This window comes from Carassius auratus, chromosome 2 (genome assembly GCF_003368295.1).
Source record: "Carassius auratus strain Wakin chromosome 2, ASM336829v1, whole genome shotgun sequence".
Taxonomy (NCBI): Eukaryota; Metazoa; Chordata; class Actinopteri; order Cypriniformes; family Cyprinidae; genus Carassius; species Carassius auratus.
The window spans coordinates 18,639,888-18,658,953 of record NC_039244.1 but is presented as its reverse complement, the minus strand read 5'-3'; the positions used below and the strand labels follow the sequence as shown (position 1 = coordinate 18,658,953).

Below are 19,066 nucleotides of genomic sequence, written 5' to 3'. Positions count from 1 at the left end.
CAAATTTATCAGGGTCTGGTATGTCATCATATGTCTGTGATCGTCCACCCATTGCCAGCACAAATTCTGGCTGTGTTTTAGAAAACTGTCTGTACCAATAAAGGATAACATAGCTGCTGCTTGTGTCATATGAACACACCAGTGTTACAGGATCTCCTTCTGTACTGGAAACACTGGTCCTCTGGTCACTTGGTCGAATCCAATCTTGACAGATAACACCTGGAAGGAAAAGATGTATATATTTAGATACCTGAATAATCATACAAATGTATTAGACTTGTGGATTGTACCTGATGCTGAAAGTAAAAACAGCAGTAGATATTTTCTGATTTGTTGACGGGTTGTTTGGAGTATTTCCATGATCACATCAGATATGTCTTAATTTGCTTTGTTTCTTGAGAGGTTGATCTTTAAATATTAGGGGGTGGATACAAAAACAGGAAGTACAGTTGCTATTGACTGCTTGTCACACAACATCTGCACTGTGCTGAGACTTGTTCTGTACTGTATACAGGGTAAGACCTATAACCCTGTCTAAGGTTAACAGTCATACAAGTAATGGACTTAAGCTGAGCATAAATTTATACATCTTTACTTTTGTACATGAAAGCCATACATCTAGGGACTGTATGAAACTATTGCTAAAACATTCAGTAGTTTTTGGGATATATGATTCAGATTTCTTCTATGATTCAGATAAAATTATATTCATTATTTATTGACTGATTGACAAAAAAATAAAAAAATAATGTATGTATTTAAAATAATTATTTTTCATTTTTTTTAACAAACATTTAATGAAGATGTGCAGTGTGTGGTACAATAAACTACAGTATCACAGTTATGAGGGTTTTTATACAGTGTTTTTGTGTTTCCTGTCACTCTAGGCTTGAGAGCACAGTAATACAGGGCAGAATCTGTCAGTTTAGCAGAGGAGATCTCCAGAATCACATGGGTTTTCTCTTCATTCACTTTCCCAGATAATCGAGGATCTCTATCCACAATTTCTGACCTTTGTGAAACCATTCCAGTAGAGAGTAGAATAAGCATAAGAAATTCAGGAGCTGATCCGGGATATTGGTGAAGCCACTGCAGTGTAGACGCTGAGGAGTACAGGACAGAGTAACATTTTCTCTCTTTCTTATAAACCTCAGTCTGAACTGATGTGATGACATTCGCAAATGCCACCTTCAAAATTGAACGTCAAAATTTATGGAAATGTATTGTTCATAAATGTATACTAACACAAACTCCATACTTATTATTTTCAACTAGACAAAATAATAGAAAATAATGAACAACAAATAAAAAATAATAAATAAATGGAATAGGTAAAAGAGAACGAATAAAACCAGTTAAGCAGAGCAACATGTTGATGATGAGTAGGATGATGTTACGCATTTGTTCAACTAAACTTTCTCTTCTTTCCTTGTCATACAAAAGATGTGTCAAGCAAACTCCTCCCCAAAGCTTTATTGTAAATAGCATCTATTATTGCTGTTTCATATGCATGACATTTTATTTCGTTTCTCAAGCAATGACTTGTAGGCTACTTATTACGGCTGCCCCCTAGTGGCCAGAAGGTTTGTTATGTGTCTTTCTTTATTAGGTGACGATTTCATTCTACTGTGCTTCTGCTGTTGTGATGCTGGAAGCAGTTGCGTACAGTGACGCAAGAAGTGCACAACAAAACGACATTAAAAAGCAAACATAAGCTCACAACACAAAGACATTAAGCCACAACACAACAAAATTCTCACAACACAACAAAATTCTCACAACACAAAGACATTAAGCCACAACACAACAAAATGCTCCCGACCACTAGGGGGCAGTTGGTCTGCAGAAACAGGAGATAGACTCTACGTATTTCCTGTGAAATCTCAGGCGCATAAAAGATTCTGGTCTGTATTCTGCAGGGGGCAAGGAACTCGACCGGAAGTTGAAGTCGGGTGGGGGCTGCCATCTTTTAGCAGAACTTCACTTGCGTTAGCATTCCCATTGACTCCCATTCATTTTGGCGTCACTTTGACAGCGAATAACTTTACATCTGAGGCATTTAAAGACTCCGTTTGTCCAATATTTATTTCTAAAGATACACGACAATGTATAAAGGGCTCCATTACCTTCTATGTTACATTATGGCCCTGTATAAACAGTTTTTGTAAAAAACAGGCTAACGATTGCGTCATGACCACTCGTCTCTCTGTCTCATTACCGTACAGACAGGAGGAGAAGCTCGCAGGCAATTAACTTAATATGGCGTACTGGCGTTACATTTTAAAATACTATACAAAATAATTAATCTGAATACTTACTCCTGCTCACTCACGACAAAGAACTCCCCGCTCGAGCTCGCCGTCTCTGCAAGATTAACGATGGCAGTTTGCACGCACAGCCACTTAGAAGATTTACATCTGTCAGACAGGTTGCTGACGTCGTCAAGCTTCGTTTGAGTCTGCGCGTCAGAAACGAAAGTGCTAAAAACGCTAAAAATGGGCTTCACTTGTCTCAATTGAGTTCCAATGGGGTCGCTGTGTCCATTTCTTTTACTGTCCATGGTATTCTGCCATAGTGTAAGTGAAACTAAGTATTAATAAACTAAGATTAAGAAATAATATTTATACATTTTGCTATAATACAACAAATGAAGTATACCACAGTAATATAATTATTTAATGAAGAGTTCCGTAAACATCCGTGAGTTGTTTAAACAACTGTTGCTGTGTCCTGTTTTGTCCTGTGAGGCTCCTCAAAGGTTTTTCACACTTCTCCCCTGGATTAAGAAACTCGAAATAAGTGGATTCAGAGTAGTAACGTTAGATGTAAGGATTTTAACATCACTTCTGATACTACAGTATGCAGGTGCCTTTTTTTAAGAATGACAAAAGCATGCAAATCTACACTAGGTCTAAACCCTTATTACTATATAACATATTGTGTGTTTTTTAATTGCCATTATTTTTTTTATTGGTGTGGTTGCCTGTTTGTTTAAATACCTCTTCTGTGGATCAAGGCAATATGTGTTAATAGATGATTCACCCAAAAATAAAAATAAATCTGCTATCATATACTCAACATTATGTCATTGTAAACCCATATGGCTTGCTTTCTTCATTGGCACACAAAAATGTTGTAAATAATGTTACCGTCAGTCAGCTATCTGGATAGACCCCCACGGAAGATATTCAGAACAGTTTAGAATTACATGAGAGAGAATAAGCTAAAGTCCCAGCTAAAAAAAAAAAATGTTTTTCACTTGTATTTAAAGTTTTTAAAGTATCCTTCAGGTTCAGTGTAGTCGAACAAACTCTTTACATTGCTTGGTGTGTAGGTGTGTATTTTCTGAAAACATGAAAACATCCAATCTAGATTTGAGATGTACTGTAGAACTGGAGAGATCTTGAACCTGCATTCCACATGGTTAGTGGAAGTAGAGAAGTTGGAATAACAAGCAATTCAAAGGTAAATGTTGTTATTGTATTGTTTGTGATAGAGAAAGAAAATGTTATATTTATTTTGACTTTTTATGCACACGTTACATGTATGTATCATAATTATTTAACATTTATTTTGACAGTGTCATTCTCTGCAGCCCTTCGATGAGTTCCTCCTCTTCATGGTCCACCTTTCAGTCTTCCACAGAAAGATGATCTGACCTTAGACAAAATACTTGATGATTAATTTGGTTTTATTTGTACAGACTAAATATTATTGTAAATTAAATATTATGTAAGTGCAGGTACTGTATATGTAACTTTAATATGTTTTTTTGGTAAACATTCTAACTTGTTTCCCCCTTGACTCGTATGTATTACAGACTTGTGCACGGATTGATTTTACGTATTAACTGATTTTTGCCATGAAATATAGCCACATATGCTGGTATGGCTTAATAAGTAAATAAACAAACAATCAGCATGTTTTCTAATAATTCTCTATAGCTACTTCTAAATTCCAGATGCCCATACCGTCCCTCAAGCCATTCAAAACTAAAGGAGTGACACGTCTTGGGTATTCTTCTAGTATTTGCTCATGCAGACCAGCTGGTCTCCCTTCAACCTCAAATTATATTTTCAAGTCTTCTTTTCATTCTCTACCTCCCTCCCTCCCTCCCTCCCTGCATCTTGCAACACACCCCACTCACAAACATCCTTTCATCCCAAAATCCCTTCTTCCTCCCTTAGTTTCAGCCTATTCTACCCTCTCTTTACCTCTCAATCATATTCTCTCCCTACCTTCCCCTGCCTCCTCCCCCTGCCCCCCCCCCCCCCCCCCCCCCCGACTCAAAGACATCCTTTCATCCCAACATCCTTTCTTCCACCCTTCTTCAGCCACTGTCAGTGCTGCCTCTAGTCTAACAGCAGGCACCCTCACACCTGCGCATTCTATGACTGAGCCATGCGAGAAATTCCTTTTCTCATAACCTTACGACACCAACCCTTGCAAAGCACCTCCACACTTCTATCAAGAACCTGACATAGTCGACAGGCCACTAGCAGAAGAGGCTGAATTAAATTATCTTTCTGAGTAATTAAATTGATTATGTAAATTGGGGTTAATAATCCAGATATTATACATATATCTGTATATGTTCTGCATTTCAACACTTCTGTCCTCGCAGTGCACTACACATTGCTGCTTCATTAAATTTATGAATCTCTTGGTTTTGGCTGCTGTATCAGTTGCAGGTGTTCCCACATACATTAATGGTTTTGGCAGATAATACATTTTGGTTTGGCTAATACTTTGATGATTTTGAGTTCAAAGCATGTGTGTTTTTGTAAAGCTTCTCACAAACTTTGTATCACTGGGTCTTTCCAAAGAGCACAGTAATAGAGAGCTGAATCGTTCAGAGTAGCTGCTTTAATAATCAGTTCAGTGGATGTTCTGCTTGTAGAAGATTCAAAATGAGGATCTGGTATATCACTCCCACTTCTCTGTCGTGCACTTTTCCACAGAATGTACTGTGGCTCACTTTTAGGATACTGTCTGTACCAATAAAGATCAACATATTCACTGCTTGTTTCATACGAGCAACTCAATGTGACCCGGTCGGTTTCATCTCTGATAACAACAGCTTGATCTGGGACAATGCGATCACCAAGAGCAACTGGAAAGGAAGTAAAAAGTGGTATGTGAGGACTTACATAAATATAAAATCTGTTTTTTTTTAATTGAGAAATTATGCATTCATTTAATTTTTTTTTTATCAATTTAAAAAAATAGCCTACCTGACACAGCTACGAGAATTAATACCACTGATCTTCTCATCCTGAATTTACTGATCAGCTATGCCTCTGTTCACAATCTTAAGGTGTTGCTATTTGTTTCTGAGCAGTCTAGTACCACTTGTCACACGTCAACATCGCTGCATGCTTCTGATGTTGTTGAGTGTGGTAAAAAAGTGCTGCCCCCTTGTGGCATTTGTCCAGACTTTTTGGTCTCATAGATTTATTTAAACCATTTTCTTCTCCGTTTAGCTCTGAGAAGGTTTTATATGGTGTACATGCATTTCCTCCCACTGTGGGCTGCAGTGTGCAGTAATACACTGCAGAATCCTTCACATCTGCAGGAAAGATTTCCAGATTCACAGTCTTGTTTTCTTTATTGGCTGAAGCTGTCAGCCGAGGGTGAGGAGGTGTAGCCGTTTTATTTTGTCCTGACTCCATGATTAGAATCAGGAATTCCGGCGCAGAGTTGAGAGAATGTCGATACTACTGTAGATTATTCATTGACAGAGTGTAATGGTATTTACAAGAGATCGTAATTTTTTCATTGACCATTGCATGGATTGCAGGAGATGTTGGGGTAATGCTGTCTTGTATACTGGCACCTGAGAAGAATGTTACATTAGCAAGTCAAATCAAGTAACATTTATTTGTATAGCTCAATATACAGTACAATACAGATTGTTTGAATCAGCTTAACAGAAATAAAAAGCACAATAACAGTGTTCGGAAATGAATCAGTTATGAAATGACTTCCGTTTCAACTATAACCAACTCTCCAGAAGACAACTGTCACTAGTCAGCTTGAGTCAGTCCAATGTTGAATCAGTTCTGTTCAGTAACTTTGCTAAAGTTGAAAAGCATCTAAACATTTGCATAAGGTTAGCATCAGATACACACTGTGAATGTGTAACGAAAGGAAATTCATCAAATACATCTATCAACTGAAATCTTACCAATGAATGGCATTAAAACTAGTAGCAAGCAGAAGCTCATTGTTTAAAATGATGGTATCCTCACTGAGCTTTGCAGAACTATCCTAACAGCCTCCGTTCAGACAACTGAAGCTCCCTGCCAGTGTTTTCAACACCCAATCACAATGCAGTGATGTCTCTGGCAGTTGTCACAGATGCTATAGACTTCAAGGGGCTGTTACAAACTCATAAACTGGTGTTCTTGTGATCTCCAATGGTCTAAAGTAAATCTTATGTAAATCAATACAGCTCACTGACTTAAAAATCCACTGTATGTATATTTTATATTTTAAGTGCTGTATATATAGCAAAACAAAACATCACAATTAAATGTGATAGAGTCCAGGTTTGTATTGTGTCACTGACTTCTGTTGTTTAGGTTAAGGTTCATTTCAATGATAATGTGGCAATTCGCGGTATTACGGCAGCTCTTAACTTTGTAAATTATTATTACAAAAAAAAATAACGACTATGCCACTCAGAACCAACTCTGGGAAAAGCCCAAAGGGCACAGGTTCAATTTCTCAGAAAATAACCAAGAGGCATGGGTACCTTGTATAAAACTTGTACATCTTTATTTAACAAACATAATTTAAAAAAAGAAGGGTCTCATTCAATTAATCACACGTAACCGCAAGACGATTCCACACAGGAAGCAGCACCACCTGGTGCAAAACAAACAAGAGAAGAAAAACAAAAACACACCACAACAAAAGAGCTGGGGCTTACTACTAAGGCGGCAGGCTTGACACCGGGCTTCAGGAAAGCCCGTAATAGTAATAATGATAACCAAACACGTGCCTCAAACCACTCACACCCTCCAAAGGATTCACGGCAACTCCACGCCACTCTAGTGAACAGTGACATAACCACACGGGAAGGGTCAGCCTGCCCTCTCCAGGCCCGATCTCCAGTACAAGAAAAAAAGAAATGTCAACGAACAAACCAGAATAACAGGACATATTATGAAATATCAAGCTGACGTTACCAAATATAAAGCGAAAGATAAATGAAGCCAAAACAAAATACAAAAAAAAAAAACAAGTGAACATAAGAAAACACAAAGACAAAACAAGCGTTAGCGAATGCAATGCTAACTTAACAGATGCAAAACATGCATTTAACAAAAGCAAAGCTAATGTTAACAACTGAAGAAAAAAAAATGAAAACGCATAAGAATAGGGAACAATCTATTATTGTGAAAATTATCTTGTGCCTAGCATAACATCTTGCCAATGGACTACAGTTGAAAATTAGCCTGCTGGCTAACACTGGCACATTTACAGTAATGTTGATTAATGTGCACTGTCCTAAAATAAATAAATGAAATGAAATGAAACAAATTGTTTAAACAAAATCAACACATACAACCCAAATCATTAAACAAAACAGAATTAAAGCAAAACGGCAGTGATGAAGGTCCCTGCCATGTTGAAATCAAGTTGTTACTGGGAGTGAAACAAGCCCACTCACAGAATGGTTTCACCTCCTAAAACACATAAAAGAATTATAGCCCCATTTACCTTCATGAGGGCAAAAGGGAAATAGGAGGTTATACCATGGGCGTAGGTTTGATCTCAGCTTTTGGTGAGTGCAAAGATCCAAATATAGCAGTTCAAAGGAGCTTGCTAAATACTGGTGGGGACAAATTTGCCATCTCAAAATATTGATAGTGTTGGGGATTGCCCCACTGAATGCTGGTTAATATTTATTGACCGCTGCAGAACTCTTGTCAAGGAGTCGGAGTCATCATATTTATTTTGATGGTTTATTGCACAAGATGTGACCTAACACACAAGTTAGTGTATTTGAGGTAGTTTCTGAAATAAATAATACAACAGATATAAATACTCATTGTTCACATATTACCAATAACTCAACATATAACAAACTCTATAATAAACAACTGTCAAATGCGCTGATATATAGAATATTAACTGAGAAATGTATCAGCAATATATCTGTGAGAATAATTCAGCAAGTCATTACTGAAACATAACGCAGATCGCAACTCTTAAAATTAAAAGGAATGAATTCACAACAGATAGGGACTAGTACCTAGCGTACCCCCCTAAACCTACGCCCATGGGTTATACATACCAAATCGTGCTAAACACATCATCCATCCGGCAGCCACCCCTCTATTCGATCACATTCCGACGGCAGAATTCACCCACAAAGGCATCACATGCAGTTTGCACTTATAGCGGAGCGCAACGGCAAAGCAACGGTTGTTAATCTATGGGTGCAGCAATAAGAAAGAAGAGAGAGTTTTAATCTATGGCAATGTTTTAATTTGAATTTTCAGTTTAATGTTTTATTTTTAGGGAAATTATTTTTTGATAATGCAGAACAAATTTAGATGAATTATTTTTAAATATACATGCAAAAATTACAGACGAAAGAAAACTTATATTACCAGTCTATTATTTAAAAAGAAACACACACACAAACACTACTTTTGAGTAAATAATAGTGCTATATTAAATTTCACTATAAATATTTCACCAGTAATCCAGTGTACTGAGCCTAAAGGACCACTAGATGGCAGATTCATTCTAGTAAAAAGATAGCTCATGGTATTTGACTTCTTTTATAATTACATATTTTTCTTATTAGGGCTTACACTGTTTATGTGTTACAGTATCTTAACTTGTTGAAGGAAGTTTACAAGGTATGCGCCCAGGAGAACATGTTTTTCATGAATTTTCTAGGCAAGTTTTTGTACAGTGTGTAAAGGTTTCCTGTCACTGTGGGCTCCAGAGCACAGTAGTACAGAGCAGAATCTGTCACTTTGACAGAGGAGACGATCAGATCCACACGGTTTTTCTTGTCATTCAGTCCTGCTGAAAACCGAGAATCCAGATTCTCTGCATTCTGGACCCGTCCAGAGGTTTGAAAAATTGATAAAAGATATTCAGGAGCTGATCTGGGATATTGGCGGTACCAATATAAACTAACTGCAGTTGAGTAGCTACAGGACAAAGTTATACTGGCACCCTCCTCATGAAAAACCTCAGTTTGGTCTGATGAAATGGGACTCTCAAAACTTCCACCTGGAAATTATGATAAAGATAAGTAATGATAGACTCTAAACAATAACACATTTTGTTTTAATTAAGACATTTAGGAAGTCATTTTGAAAGTTGACGGTGTAATTATAGTCAAATATTGTATATTATTAAGACAACATAATACAAATAAAACATATACTTGACTTTTATGTAATATTAAGTTATACTCACTCCCAACAGCACAGAGCAGGATAACTGTGGTGAGCCGCATCATGCTGAAATAGTGCATCTATGATGGCACTTATGATCTCTAGAGCTCTTGAAGCTCCTCCTAACTCATGATAAACCCCATGAGATCTCAAGCTGTCAGCTTTTTGTACATTAAGATTTCACTTACTGTTACCATGGTCTGCACAGTCTTTAACTCTGGAAAAGGGGATTTCCAAATTCACATGATTTTTGTCCACGTTCAGTTTTCCTGACAGACGCTTATCTGAAGTCTGTATTACTTTTTTCAGAGCTTTGTAGGATGAGTATAGGGAACTGAAGAGTTGATGTATTAGGCTGTCGATACCAAAGGAGACTTAATGGTGAGGAATAACTACAAGATGTTATGTTAGCATTCTTTGAGCGTGGTTCCAGTGTGCTTCGGACTGCACGCCTGCTGCTGATTAGCCACAATGAGAAGAAACACCACCTAGTCTCGTCAAACTTTACTTCTATTCTTTTACTTTAGTTTCTTTTCTTTTCCGTTGAGAGATTCATGTTCTGAGTTAAGTCTTGTAACACTGTGTCTCCAGAGTCTGACCTTGAGTGTCCGTTCAACTTCACCCAGCCCATAACTCCGCATTGTTGTGGCAAAAACAATTACAAACAAATAGCATCTCAGTGTAAGAGACAAGGAATCAAATTATATTTAAGGAAAGAAGTTTATTTTCCTTAAAGAGGTGCATTCACTGTTTCAGCAGCTACCCTGAAACACAACAGACCTGAATCACACTGAAAACAGACAGCCTTATTATACTGTTATCACCCCCACTCCTTACAGGGCTCCTTCTCTGTAAATTTCCACTTAACCCCGTAAACCAAAACTAACTCTTTCAGAAAACACAATGGTCCTCCTAACCCCCTGGGCTTTTATTATCTTCACACCCGTGAGGTCAAAGGTCTTTATTTATGGATAACCCCTCTGATCTTTCCTGAGTAAATTGCCCACACTAAAGACTTCAAAGGCTCTTTGTTTTACTGTGTGATGTCTTCGTTGCATTTCAGGTGACAAACATACATACTGAGAGAGAAACACAAGTTAAATCAAAAGGAAAAACAAAAATATATGAAAACCCACAAAATGTCTAAGAAAGTAAATAAGTAAGAGTAAAATATAAATTTTTCTACAACAATTCCTCCTCTTTATCATTCTCTGATAAACGATTTGGATTATTTAACATTAGTTTTGATTATAATAACTTAAAAACTCGCTTGTTTTTAATTCTGTGCAAACTCATACATGACTATAATATCGAAAACGTAAATTATTATAATTGTTTCAAGTCATTTCATCACAGTTATACTCCTCAAGTCTGACTTTCGTATACCTGATCAATCTTCACATTTCTGTGTAAATGTCATCACTCTCGTCACTCTCATAATCATCACATTTGTGTTCACTATCTGTTGGATAAGTGGTCAGTTTTACTGCTTGTATGGGCGTCCCAGCCCTGACTTAACTCTGTACTAAGCTGGAAATACATCTCATAATTCATTGCAAGCAAAACATGATCAGAATTCCTATCACTACAATTGGCAGAACAGTTTGAATTATCCAGTACATCCATCCTCCCCACAAAGACATAAACCCACCCGGCCCACAGGTTGTCAGTCCGCTCGGGTTCTCTTACAGCCTCTCTCATGGGTTCAATTATGTTGCAAAGTCAAATTGAATGTAGTCTTACAAAGTCCACACATTCCTGGCAGTCTGAATGGGTACCACGGTCTTGAGCGATCTATCTTGTCTAGTGATTGCAGCTCTTTGCAATGTCTCTGGTTGTGGCTGCACAGATGGCTTTACTCTGCTCACCGGCCTTATCACTCCTCTTGAGTGACCTTGCTCTTGCACTTGGTGTTTGGGCTCAATCTTGAGGCTTATTGTTGAACTTGTTGTTGTTATTGCTGAGGCTCCTCCTCCTGTTGCCCTTCTGATATGGGCGAACTCTCCTGCAGTGGCTGGTGTGCACACACAAAGCTCTCTCCCTCAGACCTTCACCGCCGTGTGTGTTCTCGGCAAAACTTGGAATGGCCCTCGCCACCGTTTCGCCCTCCAGTTCTTCCTCCTCAGGTCACGAATTACCACGTAATCCCCGGGCCTGATCTTTGGCAGAAACATCTCAGCAACCTTCCTCTGGGCAGCTTTCACCTGCACACAACTGTTGGATAACAGACAAGACATTTCTTTGCAATAATTCAACATTTAGTTTTCAGACACATCCGTTGATGGAACCCTGCATTTTTCCCCCTTCTATTCCCATGAATGGTGGTCTACCAAAGAGAATTTAGAATGTCCTCAAATTTGTTTTGACTCTCTTTCTCATTGTCATGTAACATCCTTTTTTTTTTTTTTTTTTTAAAGTATCAGCGAATATTGAGAAAGCCCTTGGTAAACCACAATTCTTTCATCTGTGCAATCATTCCCCCTTTTGATACATGGTCTAACCCATGTGTCAACTTAGCATAATGTTTAAAAAAGAAATGTTTGGGAAAACAGGGCGTTCCAACAACGGATCTCCACACGCTATAAACAGCCTGATGCCTTCCAGTTGTTTTTTCTCAGCTCCTGTGGAAAAAGACTGCATGCTCTGTAAACAAGGATAAATGTAAAGATTAATGTCAACTTGTGCGCAAGTGGCTCTTTTACTATTATCTTCATTCTGATCCTCAGCCATATCAGCTCTAGCATTTCCTGTTGAGGTGAAACTTTTATCATTAGTATGCGCTGCGCACTTAAAAATCGCAATTTTGTCTGGCAATAGAATAGCCTCGGGCAGGTCCGATACCAGAGACGCGTTTAGTATCGGCCTCCCTTCCAATTTCAATAATTTTCTGTGCTTCCACAAAGCACTAAAGTCATGCGTGACCCCAAAAGTGTATCGCTAGTCTGTGTATATTGTCACGCATTTATCTGCTGTCAGTTTACACACTTCGGTCAATGCAACCAGTTCTGCTGCCTGCACAGTATAGTGTGATGGTAATTTGTCAGATTTCAGAGTTTCAAATTCAGTCGTTACAGCATAACCCACTTTATTCTGCCCTGTTTGTGGATCTTTCGAGGCAGACCCATCCACAAAGAGGACATTGTCACAATTATCAAGCGGTATGTCTTAAAGGTCTGGACGTGGTGTGCACACCTGTTCGAGTGCTGACAGACAACAGTGATGTTCCTCACCATCCTCCTGTGTGGGCAGAAGGGTGGCAGGATTCAAAGTTGTGCATCGTTTTACAGTTATGTTTGGCATGTCCAACAAAATTGTATGATACCTCAGCCATCGGGCTGTAGACAAATGTGACGTTCTCTATTCTTGCAAAATCATGGATACTGCGTGTGGAACCATTAAAGTCAAATCAGAGTAGCCTACAAATTATCTCGAGGCCATCACAGCCAGCTTGGCCGCTGCCACTGCTCCCAGGCAGTGTGGAAGTCCTGCAGCTACAGCATCAAGTTTCGCTGAAAAATAGGCCACAGGTCGCAGTCTGTCACCATGAGTCTGCAAGAGAACAGAAGACATAAAACCAGTCTTTTCATCAACCATCTGTACAAGCGAGCGGTTTATGATAGGAAGGCCTTATGTTGGAGCCATAGCACTTTCATGTTATCAAATGCTTCCTTAGCCTCGCTTGTCCAGACAAGTCTGTCACATGACCTCAGCCTTTTCCCTGTCGTTAGGGCTTGTAAAGGCTGCTCAAAAATGGCATAATTAGGGATGAATATTCTGCAGTAAGTACACATCCCCCAAAAAAATGACAGCATCAGTTTCTTTGTAACTGGTTTTGGGACCTCTTTTATGGCCCGTACCCATTTCTCAGACAGTGCTTTGCTATTTGGTTTGATCACTTGTCCCAGGAAGGCTACTTCCTGTTTCACAAACTGCAGCTTTAAAAGACTAACCTTGTGCCCCCCCTGCTCAAGATGCTTCAGGAGAGTCACAGAGTCACAGTTTGATGGTATTTCTGCCAAAGAAATATAAACATCTGAGGCAGAAATAGCCCCCATCCCAATTTCTTCTAAGTTTTTTTTTTTTTTTTTTTTTTTTTTTTTTTTTACACACATCATTCTTCACAAAAGAACAGTTCTCAAAACCTGCACATCAAAATCACAGTTTGATTTAAATGCTCCAACACTTTTGCTCTGTGCTATGTCTTTATCAACTTCAACCCAGTCTGTGGCCTGTAGGCACTTTTACACAAAAAAGCCCTAAATCTTTCCACTGCTGCTTTATGACATTCAACACAAATAGGTAGGGAACACTCTCTTCTGTCATTAAATAACACTGCAATTGTTGTTCATTCAAACTCACAGAAAGCAAACACACATTCTCTGTCCAGAAGATCTTGTCAAATTTCACACTTTCATTCTCCACACCATTAAACCAAGTTTCTCCATACTCTGAGTCTCACTCAACTACGACATGTGACGTGCAATGCATTTTATCAGGCTTCATAAACTCTGTGTTGATTGGTGTTGTTCAAACTTTAGCCAATTTCAAAATCATCTCTGCCCAATCAACTTCTTTTATCTACCATTCGTAAGCCCACTGCGGCTCAAATTTAGAACATGTTTTTTGTGGTACTTCCTCAATGCTAATGCCATAGGAATCAGCACAGAGAGTCAAATTTAATTCACACATTAAATCTCTGGCCATTAGATGATGGATCAAATGGCCTGAAGCCGAAGTGCTTTCATACACTTTTCCTGTCATTTTCGGCACACATGGCAAGTCACATGGTCGTGAAGTGCTCTGGCACTCTCCGGAATCGACTTAAAAGTTAATTATTACTCCCTCTACTATTATTGGGTATTTTGGCATTTGAGAAAAACCCTGTGGTTTTGTACAGTTTTAAACATTCTTCAGAAACACTGCTCAAACTTTCATCATTCACAACATTTTTTCCAAACACACAAAGATTTGCAAGCAGATTCTTCATTGCAGATAGCAGACAGTAAATCAGTGTATGTGTTTGTGTTTGTGCGTGTTTTGCGTGTTAGAAATAAATGTTCACTTCCCTTTCTCGTAGTCAGTCACTGACCTCCTCGAACTGGACCATCTCCATCCTGCTCTCCTTCTTTTTAATCTTTTCAGTGTCCACACGCGGAGGAAATTCTGCGCTTACTGCGTTAGTGAAATTTTCCACTTCTTTCCTGTATGGTTTGTTGCTTGCATGGTTCTCAGTCTGTGTGCACACGTCTCACGTCCGTTGTTGCCCGTTTTCTGTTCATCTTATGCCAGTTCGCTGGACCCATTTTCACACCCAGCATCCGTCTCAGTTCTTCTGAAGTCGGGCTGGACTCTTGGCACAGTAAAAGCTGTTCTTTCGCAAACCTTTCGCTCGCATCCTGCGGATCTGGTAACATGAGATGTGCCATCAGGTCTCTCATATCATTGTCCAAGCTCTAAAAACAAAACAAACAAACAAACAAACAAACAAACAAAATTGGCCCATCTGGGCCCGCAACTTTGACCATCAGAGCTCTTATGTTATCGGCGCTGTGTCTTTCGGAGCTGTGACGCTGATCTGTCCACTTTTCACTCTCGGCCTGCTGGTGCTTGGCCTTTCTGAATCAGTTGTGCTGGAAACAGTTTCAGATGTGTTTCCGAAGATGTCCTTTTCTCCGTCATGTGCACTGTTGTGTCTGCCGCTGCTCGCGCTCCTCTCGCCGCAACTCCTGCTGAATTTGTTGCTGGTCTTTGGAACGGAGAGCAGTTGAGATCATGGTCCAGTTTCAGGGCTGTCAGCTCTGCCACAGGGTAGTGATGTTTAGAAGCCGGCGGTGCTGACCCGATCTCGGGTGCATATTGGAAAACACAAACACACTTTTCATTAGTAGCATTTTGCTCCGGTGGAGCTGTTTTCTCACACACATTCTCTTCTATCTTTTTCATTTCACCCCTACCGTTACATGCCAATTCTTTCTGCATTTGCTTTCGTTCTCGTCTTTCAGCCTCTTCTAACCAACAACCTATAGTCTGCTCACATCCTCTACACACGTGACGAAAACACATACAACAACCATTCTGTTTTTGATTATTCTTTTCAACGGACTCTCTCACAACATTCAGTCTTATTTTACTCAATGTCCCTTCTTCGGGAAAATCATGATATTTGATCAGCTTTTCCATGTCTAACATGCACTTATGTCCATAATTCTTTTTCATTTGACCGAAAACTGGTGTATAAAAATTTGCTAGCTTACTGTTTGGTGATCCCATGTTGGCTGACTTCAATCTCTTCTGGATTTCCTTCGACGCACGTCTATAATCTGTTAAACGTCTTCAACAGATCCGATTTTGTCACCTCAAATCGGCAAGGTTAGCAAAAATGCTCTGTAAATTAAGCTTACTCAAAATCTTCACTCGATTGAATGATTCTAGTTCACCTAATCAGCTGTGGCTCTTCCGTCCACCTACAAGCTAGTTTTCGGCATAAAATTGATTAAAGCTTCTAGTTTTCGGCATAAAATTTACAATTTGCCTCTTGAAAACCTTCTCTGCCCGTGTTACAATTTTGCCTCTTGAAAACCTTCTCTGCTCGCACCAAAGCGATGGTCAGCCACTATGGTACAAGCTAGTTTTCGGCATAAAATTGAATTAAAGCTTCTAGTTTTCGGCATAAAATTGACAATTTGCCTCTTGAAAACCTCTGCACCATTGTTACAATTTGCCTCTTGAAAACGTTCTCTGCTCGCTGTGGCTCTTCCGTCCACCTACAAACTAGTTTTCGGCATAAAATTGAATTAAAGCTTCTAGTTTTCGGCATAAAATTTGCCTCTTGAAAACCTCTGCCCCATGTTACAATTTGCCTCTTGAAAACCTTCTTTGCTTGCACCAAAGCGATGGTCAGCCACTATGGTTCACACACAGTCATGTCGAATTACACCACTCAAAATAAACAATTTACAGTCTCTTACCTGAGATGCTTTTACTGCCACCGGGTTCTTTCTGATCTCATCTGAGTCACTCTGGCCCTGAAAGCAGTTTTGGCTCTTCTCTCTCAATTTTCGAGGTAAGACCAGAGCCTGGTGCTCTGAGATGATCACTTCGTCAAATCCGCTCAGGACCAGAAGAAACCACTGTGAGATCCCACTCTTCTGACACCAAATTGTTGTGGCAAAAACAATTACAAACAAATAGCATCTCAGTGTAAGAGACAAGGAATCAAATTATATTTAAGGAAAGAAGTTTATTTTCCTTAAAGAGGTGCATTCACTGTTTCAGCAGCTACCCTGAAACACAACAGACCTGAATCACACTGAAAACAGACAGCCTTATTATACTGTTATCACCCCCACTCCTTACAGGGCTCCTTCTCTGTAAATTTCCACTTAACCCCGTAAACCAAAACTAACTCTTTCAGAAAACACAATGGTCCTCCTAACCCCCTGGGCTTTTATTATCTTCACACCCGTGAGGTCAAAGGTCTTTATTTATGGATAACCCCTCTGATCTTTCCTGAGTAAATTGCCCACACTAAAGACTTCAAAGGCTCTTTGTTTTACTGTGTGATGTCTTCGTTGCATTTCAGGTGACAAACATACATACTGAGAGAGAAACACAAGTTAAATCAAAAGGAAAAACAAAAATATATGAAAACCCACAAAATGTCTAAGAAAGTAAATAAGTAAGAGTAAAATATAAATTTTTCTACAACAGCATCGTCAGCCAACATCCAACCACGGGCTTCCCAAGACGTCACTTCAACGACTACTGAACTTCCAGCCAATCAGCAACCTCGAGAAACCCCCTTTCCAAAGACAACAAAGGGAACCCCTTTACACAGGCAATACAAGTAACATACCTCCAGTCTCACATCTGTTATGGTGTATCTAATATAATTTGAACCTCATTGAGGATTTCAATGCGAGGGTTAATTAACTGATTGATGGCTGTTCATGTCTCTACAATTTCGCGTATTGCTGTAAACTTGGGATTTCACATTTTCATTCTCTTAATCTCAAAATTTTCTATCTTCCTGCAACTTGTGTGAATGTGTGAGTGTGTGTGCTTATCACCATAATTTGGATATTAATATCCATTGCAGATTTGATGTTAAACAGCTCGTTCAACGAATCGCTAGCCGTGTCAGTGATCAGCCGTGAAACAGTGATTCTGTTCAAATTCCCTTTAAAATCTTAAATGATTCCCTTTGAGCTAAATTGACCTTTTTCCCTTACAACTATTAAGATATATTATATAAATGTGTTATTTTTCCCATTTGAAGCATAAAAACATATAACATGAAACATATAAATGTTTTCATTTCGGTTCTTGTTATGTTAAAATATTATGATTTTTTTCTGATATATATATATATATATATATATATATATATATAGTGACTGTTTAATAACAATAGCATGCAGTAAGAGCCTGTGTAAAGGTCTTTCTTTTATTTTTTTTATGTGTAGACTAAACCATGTTTTGAAATTAACTCACTTTAAATTTTCTAATAGTTTTTAAGGATGTTATAATATTATATTATAATTTTATTGTTGTTTTACTTCCTCCTTTCATCTCCGTTTCCACACCAAAATTGTACAATTATATTCAGTTTGCAGTCCATCTCTTTGTGCCACTTGGCGGTAGTTTTGCTAATTATTTTAACACGCGACTGACTTGCAGTTAATGCCACAGTGGTACACGCGGTGGTAAGACCCATTCTGGTTGTCCACCTACTGTACACATAAGACAACAAAGCAAAACTTGTAACCAGAGCGTCTTTTTGCATAACGATTTATTCAGCAAAAACTGTTGTTCAACTATCATTCTTTCCTTGTCAGCTAGAGGAGGAGGTCTCAGATTTACTCCTCCCATTCAAATCTGCAGACAATAATAGATAAAATAGCATTTGAAGCCTAGATATGAAAGATATGAGGACGCAGGTCAGGAGTTTTACTGACGTACCACTAATAACATGAAATTACAATCATGGAAACATTTGATGTTCTGTATTTTGGTCTCTTACATTTGGTCGCTGTCGACCTATGTGCTGACTTGAAAAAAAAAAAAAATTCTTCATGGAAAACTAGATTTTTAGAGGTTGTTTTGTAGGAATATTTATTATGGAATGACAAAAACAATGAATTATCATCTTCCTGTATATTGTCCCCCTAAGCACACATTTAATTTTCTTCCAGCAGGTGTAACAAATATCATATTGTGAAAGAAGTGTTGTGGTTTTACACAAGATATGATCTGGTTACATTTTTATTTGATTTTTTTTCAGGCAAAAACTGCATGTAAGTTTTTGTAAAGCTTCTCAGACATTTTGTATCACTGGGCTGCTACTAGAGCACAATAATAGAGAGTGTTTGTGATGTAGTCATCTGAAACTGAGTGTCTGCTATATATTCATAACTGCTCCGTGATCGAGCACCCTTCCACAGTATAAATTCTGGTTCTCTGTTAAGATACTGTCTGTACCAGTAGAGATCGACATTATTGCTGCCTGTATCATAAGTGCAGCTCAGTGTTACAAGCTCTTCTACTGTTCTGTAAATATTAGTTTCCATGTCTTTCGGTTGAATGCTGTCAGATAAGATACCTGCAAGAAAATTGGAGAGATTTAATAACAGGTCAGC

The 19,066-nt window shown here is 38.6% G+C and overlaps 1 long non-coding RNA gene and 1 gene segment (V, D, J or C); both read right to left on the bottom strand.

Annotated features, from left to right (window-relative positions):
• Nucleotides 1-8,872: 8,872 nt before the first annotated feature.
• Nucleotides 8,873-9,495, bottom strand: LOC113040856 (T cell receptor beta variable 5-1-like). The segment is given in 2 exon segments: nucleotides 8,873-9,261; nucleotides 9,451-9,495. Coding segments are annotated over 2 exon segments (432 nt in total).
• Nucleotides 9,496-10,206: 711 nt separating this feature from the next.
• Nucleotides 10,207-17,131, bottom strand: LOC113118918 (uncharacterized). Of its 2 annotated transcripts, none has more exons than XR_003294407.1 (2): nucleotides 15,683-17,131; nucleotides 10,207-11,642 (listed from the first exon to the last, which is right to left on the bottom strand). It is a non-coding gene; the product is annotated as an uncharacterized LOC113118918 (long non-coding RNA). The 2 variants fall into 2 exon arrangements; XR_003294406.1 differs by lacking the exon at nucleotides 10,207-11,642 and adding an exon at nucleotides 11,843-12,977.
• Nucleotides 17,132-19,066: the final 1,935 nt, after the last annotated feature.